Source organism: Scleropages formosus, chromosome 2, assembly GCF_900964775.1.
Source record: "Scleropages formosus chromosome 2, fSclFor1.1, whole genome shotgun sequence".
In the NCBI taxonomy this organism is placed as follows: domain Eukaryota; kingdom Metazoa; phylum Chordata; class Actinopteri; order Osteoglossiformes; family Osteoglossidae; genus Scleropages; species Scleropages formosus.
The window spans coordinates 2,749,313-2,758,929 of record NC_041807.1 but is presented as its reverse complement, the minus strand read 5'-3'; the positions used below and the strand labels follow the sequence as shown (position 1 = coordinate 2,758,929).

At 46.9% G+C, this 9,617-nt stretch overlaps 1 protein-coding gene across 1 annotated transcript; it reads right to left on the bottom strand.

The window, feature by feature from the left end:
* Positions 1 to 1,457: 1,457 nt before the first annotated feature.
* On the bottom strand, positions 1,458 to 8,611 carry tnfrsf9b (tumor necrosis factor receptor superfamily, member 9b). Its single transcript, XM_029248081.1, has 7 exons — positions 8,344 to 8,611; positions 6,326 to 6,445; positions 5,060 to 5,194; positions 4,758 to 4,830; positions 4,591 to 4,676; positions 4,350 to 4,478; positions 1,458 to 3,661 (listed from the first exon to the last, which is right to left on the bottom strand). The coding sequence occupies exons 1-7, from the start codon at positions 8,489 to 8,491 to the stop codon at positions 3,516 to 3,518; spliced, it is 837 nt and encodes a 278-aa protein (XP_029103914.1). The 5' UTR covers positions 8,492 to 8,611; the 3' UTR covers positions 1,458 to 3,515.
* Positions 8,612 to 9,617: the final 1,006 nt, after the last annotated feature.

Genomic DNA, 9,617 nt, shown 5'->3' with positions numbered 1-9,617 from the left:
CTTTCCTTAGCAGACCTCATATCCTCATAAGAGGACCCCCTTTCTGCCCTACAGCTTGTCCACAGTATGGTTCTGCTGGATAAGTGACCAACGTGCGTGTCCACTGTTGCAGCTTTCGCTACTTTGGGTATTAAGGCATTTCTAAGGAATACACTTTTTTTTTTGGCTGTAACTGCAGTTTTTGGTGCAAAACAATCCAAATGTACAAGTCGTCGTCGGTGAGAATTGGAGGGAAAAATTCCGCAATTTGATGTAATCCCGCGGTCGGCCGCGTGCCGTAACGGTGGAGGATTTGACAAAGTGTAAATAAGCTCAGGTTGGAGTCCCTCATGCTGTCTGTAATGTCTGCGCGCGAAGCACGCTTCTGTTTGCAGCCACGGCTCGTCGCGCTGGCCTGTCGAACCCACGCTCCCGCTAGTCACGTGAATGACTCAGCTCGCTGGAGTTGTGGAAATACCTAGCGCGCCCGAAATAACCACGCGCCATGTCCGTCAGAGTCAGCGGAGCCGTTTCGTTTCTCTCTTTCTCTCTCGCTGGTTAAACGTAGTTTTATTTCATATCATGTGACACATTTTGCTTTTATGTTTGAGAACAGCTATGCTGATGTACTGTCTGCATATGCTGTGTATGTTTACATATGTTTTGTACAGGCTTGTAACCTTTGAAAGGGAAACGTGCGACTCGTGAGCGTATAGGACGTACTTGTATAAATCTTGGCGACTATTAATGATAAATACTTTGTTTCCTTGTTGTAAGTATATATGACGCTTCCTTTTTACAGTCATTGCACTTTATGCCAAACTGAAAACACTACGTTAGACAGCGAGGGATTTGCAAATGCCCATGCACACATACACACTTCCTCTTTGGAGCGCTGCCCATCACAGTAGTGTAAGGCTTTGAGTTGTGTGCTCAACTACCTGGGCACCACTAGGGTTCAGGGAGTCCCTCCTCCATCCACACTAAGCCTCAGAAAAGCAGGGAGGTGTTTCCGCGTCCAGCCGGACGGCCGAGGCCACGATGCACCCCGACATCTACTAATCCCAACAGCGGAGCGTGGTCGTCACACGTGACCTGTGGCCTACAGTGGTGATGCCGAGCGGGACGGAGGATGAACTTGAGCTCAGTTTAGCTGGACTGCCCGATGGCCGAGGGTCTTTGCTGAGCTTCGTTTAATGTGGATTGTTGGAGGAGGGGAAAAAAAAAAAAAAAAACCCACTGCTGTGTACGAAGCTAGGAAAAACACTGCATTCGCAAAAGCTTGTAGCTCTTACAATAGGCTCTTGGAAAATTTGCATTTGGTTTTGTGTATGAATTGCAACTCGTGTTTTAAGGTCCAGTTGTCTTTGTTCTCCTGTATAAAAGTAAATGGTGTTAACGCTAAAGACTTGGCAAAGTCATTGTGTGAGTATAATATTCTTGAACCGATCAATATGCATTTTGTCGAATGGACAGAGATAATTGCAAATGGATCAGTTGGCAGTTTGAAAGAATAATTTAATAAATCATACATAAGAAATCTATTACAGCATACATCAAAGCAATTCCATATTAATAAACCTTAAAAAAGGAAAAAAAAAAGTTAAGCTTGTCTCAAATGGGAAAGTTCGCAGAATGCCTTGTGTAAAGAGCACGGTAGTTTGCCAGATTGCGGCTCTTTTATTTCCAGTTCCTCATTTTAAGCGACCCTTCAGCCATGGTTAGCGCATAGCAAAAATCACAGTTCGTTCATTTAACATCATATGCTACAAAGTCAGTGCTAAAATTGTACAAAATATTTAAACTAGTACATTTTCTATTTTGTTAAAAACTAGAACATTGAAACAAAACAAAAAATTACCCAAATGTACTTTTTATTGTAATACATCTATATTACATGTGCTGCATATGATTGATTATTTTGCACAGATCATTGTCCTACTGGAACAAGAATTTAATATCCACATTGTGGCAGTTGCTTGGTTCTCCTTACCCTAGGACCATTTTATATCTTCTTGCTATAAGCAGTAAGTGAGGTAAGCTTGTGTTTCAGCTTGTGAACCATAGGTGTTCAGGTAGGCTAGGAAACGCCCCTAGACTGTCGGTCTCTGGATGTCTGTTCTTCCACCCCAAACATCCAGAACTACATCAGGAAATAGATTTGTCAAGCCAATTTTCTCATCATCATCATCATCAAAAAAAAAAAAAAATTCTTTGCTCTGTTTAGCCAAATCTGTGCTGAGCACCTACAACCTGAGAATAAAAAAACGTTCAGAGTATTTAGAGAAAACCTAGAATATACAGTATATCAAATGTAAAAAAAAAAGACTTCCACAGATGCTTACTGAGCTAAAAGTTATTTACAAATACTGAATACTGCAGAAGAGTACATCACACCCGTCCTCCTCGAGGGGTGAAACCACCAAGCTTTTTAATAAACGCTCACTTGGCATCTTTCCAGAACTGGGAACCCGAGTTCCTGCTACAGTTCAGTTACACAACCGGAACGCTCGGAGGCAACCCTCTTTTGGAGGTTCCTCGACCTCGAAGGGCACTTCCTCAGCAGCGCGAGCTGCTGATTCAGCTGATATTTAATTCAAAAAGTCAAATTCGTAGGATCGGAGTAAAGAATGGGGGGAAAACATGATGTTTTACAGGAACAAAGAGCTGAACCGTTGACTCACCCTCGGGTGTAGGCAGGTGCAAGGCCACTACAAAAAGGTTGTGGTTCACGTCACTGCACGCCTACTGTGACAGTGTCATAATTCGAGCTGCCTTTCGCCAACGTACCCGCAAGCCGAAATCCCAGCGCGGAGGTCGCTTACGAGGGTTGTGAAAACGTCGCAGAAATTAGATGCTGACTCCGTACAACTGTAGCATCGCTTGTTCGGCAGTGTCAAAGTTCATTAGTTTCCATTCCTGATGATTTAGACCAAAGGGGGGGGGGGGGAACACATCCAACATATACAACTAAATATGTACAGAAAATGTTAACAAGAGCTACTCCACTTTGGTCCTAGAGGACAGAATCCAACAAGTGCTCCAGCTCTTCTTAATGCAATGAAGAGCCTATACTTTTTAAAATTTAAATAAAAAAAAAAAAACAAAAACAGTAAGTTCACGCATTTTAGCGGAAAAACAGCAGAACGCTTCCGCTTTCCAGGAATATCGTTAAATACCCTTAAATAAACCATGGAAACGTATTGGAAATCAATACTCATAGAAAATTCAAGTTAAATCCCTAAGTTCTCAGTACGTTCTCATTTGCCTCAACACAGAGGCTGCTGCTCTTTTTTTTCCAGAGTGCCAACCAATGGCTCGGATCTTGACAAAAGAACTGGGAACCGCTATAGCGTTGGGTAGCTTGAAACGGAAAGGAAGGTTGGACATCCTTTGGACTAGCAGAAAGGCGCACCAGTTAAAACACAAAAGATCTCGAGAGCTCCTGCTGATGGACTCGGTGCGAGCGAGGCCTGGATGACAGCGTGGCGGGGGCTGCGGATCGACACCATGGGCTGCTCTTCACAGGGGGCCCTTCAGACTTCCTCAGCCCCTAGCAAACAGGGGTAGCTCACCAGCTTCCCGTCTGAGTCCTGGGAGTCCAAGGACAGGTCGCTGCCCTGCTCCTGCTGAGGGAGGCAGCAGTGCTCCTGCACCGGCCTCCTTTCGGCCCTCGAGGGATCTGGAAGGAAAACGGGACGCGTTCGGGAACCCATGAGGATCACGGAGTGCCGCAGTTGAACATCGGAGCAAAACGCCAACTGCGCTCGCTCAGCTCGGCCGAGGGCATCGCCATAATAACGCGTAATGAATCGCGTCAAACTGTTCGTGGCATTTCAGAAGAGTATCTATTCTTGACGGTTTCAAAAAAATCCCCAAATTGCACATCGACTCGGGTCAAAATCCGTGGGTCGTCCTCATCTGACGTTTTGATTTTATGGCTTTGCCGTGAGCAATAAAAACATCTGGCAGATTCACTTTTGCTGACAGGCGGTCGAAAGATCCCGAGTGTAGGCTAATACTGTACAGTCCGTGCTATAATTTTAACGATATTTACTCATTATCGCTGGAATTTTTAATGTCGTGGACGTCATGCTATTGAGTTCAGAAAAATGTATTTTTTTGGCACAGTGCTTGAGAGTGGGGCTATATTAAAGTACTCTATCACTGATACATTTGTACAATAATACAGTACAGTGACAACACTGCACACAGTACCAGTAGTACTTTACAGGTTATGGACACATTATCCAGCCTCATCTCCGGAACAAGTGGGGATAGGATGAGGATCCACTGCGATGCTACTCATGGCCTCCGCCGGTTTGGGAACGTGTGTGATTATACTGTGATTTTTGGAGAAAACGGCATACCTGTTAGATGTTTCTCAGGCAGCTGCTGGTCATAGAGCCTCCTCTTCCTCATATGGCTACCAAGCGCATAGGCTACAATGGGTATGACAAACAGCGCAGAGCTAATGACCAGAGTCGCTACCATCCACCCTGCATCAACAGAAGACGCACGCACACCGAGAGGGAGAGAGCGATTGGTCAGTGGTCCGTGGATCAGTGTTCAGAAACAGGTGGCAGCTGGTTGCGCAGCAGCTGCGCGTACCGTAATGCTCGTCGGAAACCGGGCCGCAGACGATGTCATGGGTCGGACTGCCCTTGACCACCACATGGTGATCCGGGTTGGGACACCTGCAAGAGGAGGTAGATGGTATTTATGGCTATTTTTTTGGCCAGGAGAGGGGACTCATTTTGGTGTCGAGCGCGCAGTACTTTTTCGTCCACGCGATGCATGTCCGTTGGGTCCCATTCTGGAAGGTTCCCTCTGGGCAGGGCTGACAAGAGCCTGTGCACAAATGCATATCCCCTTAGGATCATCCCTTCACGTTCACATTTACACGCACAGCTTGTGTGAGCCAAAGCGGCACAAGTGTTCGACGACTGATTTGCGAAAATGGAGAGTAACTACATAAACCGAGGTTCCGTTACACCTTGTTTAAAGTGCAGGATCCTGTCTCAGCCTCTGCTTGTTGCCTCTTCGCTGTCAGTGTTTGGCGTTTCCTCTTTGTCCTTACCTCCTACAAGCTCCTGTCCCTCGGGACACTGAAGTTCACAGGAGGAGCACTTGGGGTCACTACAGCGGTATCCCTTCTGACAGACACACACGGTGTCATGCGTGCTGGTGCAGGCCTTCTGCACCTGCTGAAACTCTGCAGAACAGGGTAAATGTTTACCATACACTGAGCAGTGAACAAAGACTGTGGCCCATCAATGAAGCAACTGCTACTCATCCACAGCATAGCTGCCTAATGGGAGTGTGGTGGTTAAGGAGACAAGATCATACCCTGAATATCTCAAGGAGTCAAATCCCTGGAGGAACATGGGCAGATAACCTTTAATTGTGGTACAAAACCTGGAAAGCACCAGTGAATCTTGACTTCTATGGGTTCACTTTGGATAAAAAGATCATTCACAAACAGGAGAAATAAGACACACCCTTCAGGGGTGCGGTTTCTAAAGCAAAGAGACAAGCCACTGACACAGGAACGTTCAATTTGAATGTATTGTATGTAAAATGGGGCGGCAGATAAGTCATAGGGGTGCGGTGCCGCAGCGGGTTTGGCCGGGTCCTGCTCTCCAGTGGGTGTAGGGTTCAAGTCTTGGGGTGCCTTGTGATGGACTGGCGTCCTGTCCGGGGTGTGTCCCTTCCAGCCTTACACCCTGTGTTGCTAGGTTAGGCTCGGGTTCACCGCGACCCCCTCTTGGGACAAGCGGTTTCAGACAATGTGTGTGAGAGGTAAGTCATAGTAAGTAGCTTAATATACAAACCTCACATTGTCAGTTTGTAAAACAAACAAAAAAGCAGCAGCTAAATTAATAATAATTATTTTCACTTTTTACTCTTATTTTCAAGCCCCAGTGCTGTTAAGAGGATACTGTGGGGGCAGGAAGATCGTTAAACTATCATCATTATTGATTGTGCAACGACGCCCCAGTCTTTCCACTGTCACCGATCACATACATTAAATCACATCACAGATTAGTGACACACCAGATAACATCTTTGTTTGCCATTGGTTCCCAATAAGCACGGAAGCTTTGTGATGGGGGGTGCGGTGGCGCAACGGGTTTGACCGGGTCCTGCTCTCCGGTGGGTCTGGGGTTTGAGTCCCGCTTGGGGTGCCTTGTGATGGACTGGCGTCCCGTCCTGGGTGTGTCCCCTCCCTCCTCCAGCCTTATGCCCTGTGCTCCCAGGTTAGGCTCCGGCTCCCTACAACCCCGCTTGGGACAAGTGGTTTCAGATGATGCGTGTGTGTGTGTGCTTTGTATCGAGGGCTTACCTGTGCACTCTGTGCACTTTTGGCATTGTTCTACCCCGGGGACAGTGGTAAAGGTGCCGCTCTCACAGGAGGTGCACAGCTCCTCGGGTTTCTTGCCGCATTTCTGCACTAGGCGGGTTCCTGCAAGCAAACACACGCGAAAGACCCCTTACCTCCTCCTGTTTAACACCGAAGAGCCCACCGCTACCATTACGGTATAAGTAGTATGGTTAAGAAGAAAAAGGGAAACAATTGTACATATAAAGTAACAATATAAAAAAAAACTAACCAAAATTCCAAATTACAAGTGAAAATAAAAATATAAATGTGAACAAAAGAACTATTGATAGAGAAGATTTTTAGGTCACCGGAGAAGCTATAATATTAAATAAGTGAAATAAGGTTTTCTTTTTTTTTTTTTTTTTTTTGTTCTACAGAATTTAAAGTAGAATAAAATTAAGTGGTGCTATATTGAGAAGTCATACATTTGTTTTGAAACATTGTGTTACTGGACAGTGAGATTTTACTCAGTGTCATAGCTGGGCCCACACTGACACCTGAGGAGTTAATTCTCTATAAATATGTGGTGTCCCTCATGACTGCTGTGGAAAGTACCACCATGGGGCTAAGGTACTGTCCTCAGTCCTTTTTATGCAAGTACTGTATATGGACAAGCTTTTGGTTTCAGTTCTGGAATCCCGAGCTTTCACATCATGACTGTGACCCAGACATGGAGACTACAGCAGTGCTTCATGGCTCTGCACCCCTCGCTGCCGTCTCTCTGTTGACATCTCGGAATTCCACAAGCACGTGTTTTGATTTTTTTTTATTAAACCTCATCTCCGCAATTCAAGCAGGGTGGTCGTGTTTTAAGATGAACCCATTTGAAAAGTCAGCTTACATTTGATCAAACTGATTCAAATTCAGTTTGTCACATACGCAACCATACTTAGTACGACGTGCAGCGAAATGCTTTTCCGACTGTCCGTAATACATCCTAACAGTATTATAATACTAACAGATTCATAGTACTAATATAGTAACTAGTACTAATAGGTTCATAGCACCAATACCAATATGCTAACTAATACTAATAGTATTACAGTACTAATACAGTAACTAGTACTAACATACTCATAGTACTAATATTAATATACTAACTAGTACTATTAGATTCACAGTACCAATACCAATATACTAACTAGTACTAATAGTATTATAGTGCTAACAGATTCATCTTCACTGTTCCTTCAGCAAAGCCCAGGGAAGGGAATCCAGAGAGAACACACACACCATGTAACCAGATTTTAATTCTGATTTCAGCTAAAGGAAGGTACCACTTTGAACACCTCCTGTCCTTCATGGAGATGCTCTGCTGCTCCGCACACTCCTTCCTATTGGACACACACACACCATTTACATTGATTGACTCGTCTAACTGGTGCTTTTCCTCCAAAACTACAAGTAATGTTAAAGGATCTGCAGTGATTTAGCCATGATTTGTACAGCTGGGTCAGTTACTGTATTAATTCATGGTAAGTACCTTGCTTGCTGCACCAGGGGTACTACAGCTGGAGGTGGGACTCGAACCTATCTGTTCTCCACCACTGCACTTCTTCCAGCAGCTCTCCCTGATCTGAACCCGCAATGTCAATCAATGTGTCAGTATATCCAAGACACGCGGAACACGCGATCCAATCCTGCTCCTGTCAGTCTTTACGGCATTTAAACAGAAAGCGGTGCAAACTGAAAGCCGCCCGGTGACCGAGCGCGCGCGGGAGCGCGGTAACACAGTGACAGTGAGTGAATGACTGAGAATCACAACGATTCGTCGTCCTAAACACACGGGACCTCACACAAACTACTTAATGACTGCGTGCACAGTAAATGACACGCTGACTGACAGTCACAGTGTCCTCGGCTTATTCTCACGTTCCGTCCTGCTGCCAGCTCAGCTGGTGGCGCTCGACCCGCGACCCGTTACCCGGGCCGGGGGTGGGCGCTGCCCCCCGGAGCGGCCGGAGCCCCCTGCTGCTTACCCGGGAAGCACAGGCTGCAGCACACGTTGTTCACGTTGTCCTTCGCCAGGTCCCAGCTCGCGCAGCCCTTCCCGGCTTCGGGGCTCGCGGCCACCAGCCGCGTCGCCGCGAGGAGGAGCACGAGGAGGAGCGCACAGTCGAGCCGCATGGTGACGCCGGTGACCTCTCGACCTGCCACCACCAGCCCCTGGGAGAAGAAGCGTTCACTGAGCGCCGGGCGTCCAGCCAGCGACGTGACACACGTGAAGAATGACGGCCAGCCGTCGCATCTCTCCACCTCGTTCCTCCGCGTAGCTGCATTGCTGTGACGTCACGCGATGACGTGGCCACGCCCCCGCGACCTCCGCCCTCCGCCGAGTACCCCCCCGTCTGTCCGAGGGACTAACTCCCTAACTGCGGGGCCGGAGCCAACGCCGCCAAGCGGGGACTTCCATCCCCGCGCAGAGTAAGTGCGCGACGGAAGAGCGCGTGGCTTCCTGGAACTGGCCAGTCAGTGTGTGTGACCCTCGGTCCGCGTGGCTCAGCGCCCCGTCACTCACGTCTACCTTGTCCAGCAGTGCGTCTCACACTCAGCTTCTGTGTCACTGCGCCTTTCCAGGCTTTCGCGTGCTGCTGCTGGCAGCGTCACGATCTCACCCGGCCGGCGCGCTGGCAAGACATGCAGGCTTTTTATGCATAACTGTGTGTGTTTGTGCGCGCTTCACAAATCAGTGTGATGCCTGACAGACAGAGGGACTTCACTTATCCTGGAGGAAAATGCCACAGCAGCTCGGTATATAGTTTTACCAGTAGAAGACTCAAATATATATATTTCAGTATATATTTTGATTTGTAATTATATATACATATACAACTACAAATATTTGACTATAATATATGAGTATAAATATTTATTATATTTCTTTATAATATATACGCATGATATACATAGAATATATTTGACTATAATATATGAGTATATACACACGCACACACACACATATTGTCCAAACCGCTTGTCCCATATGGGGTCGCGGGGAGCCAGAGCCTAACCTGGCAACACAGGGCGCAAGGCTGGAGGGGGATGGGACACACCCAGGACGGGACGCCAGTCCATCTGAGTATATATATTTATTTATAATATATAAACATATACAAATATATATGTATTTCAGTACACACACACTGGCTGAAGCCACTTGTCCCAAGACACACCCAGGATAGGACACCAGTCTGCCGCAAGGCACCCCAAGCAGGATTCAAACCCCAGACCCACCAGAGAGCAGGACCCGACC

Coding starts and splice junctions, on each gene's coding strand:
- tnfrsf9b (XM_029248081.1), bottom strand. CDS start 8,491: ATGCGGCTCGACTGTGCGCTCCTCCTCGTGCTCCTCCTCGCGGCGACG. Junction 6,446..8,343: donor CTGCAGCCTGTGCTTCCCGG/GTAAGCAGCAGG, acceptor GTTTGCTTGCAG/GAACCCGCCTAGTGCAGAAA. Junction 3,662..4,349: donor GCCTGAGAAACATCTAACAG/GTATGCCGTTTT, acceptor TTTTCCTTCCAG/ATCCCTCGAGGGCCGAAAGG.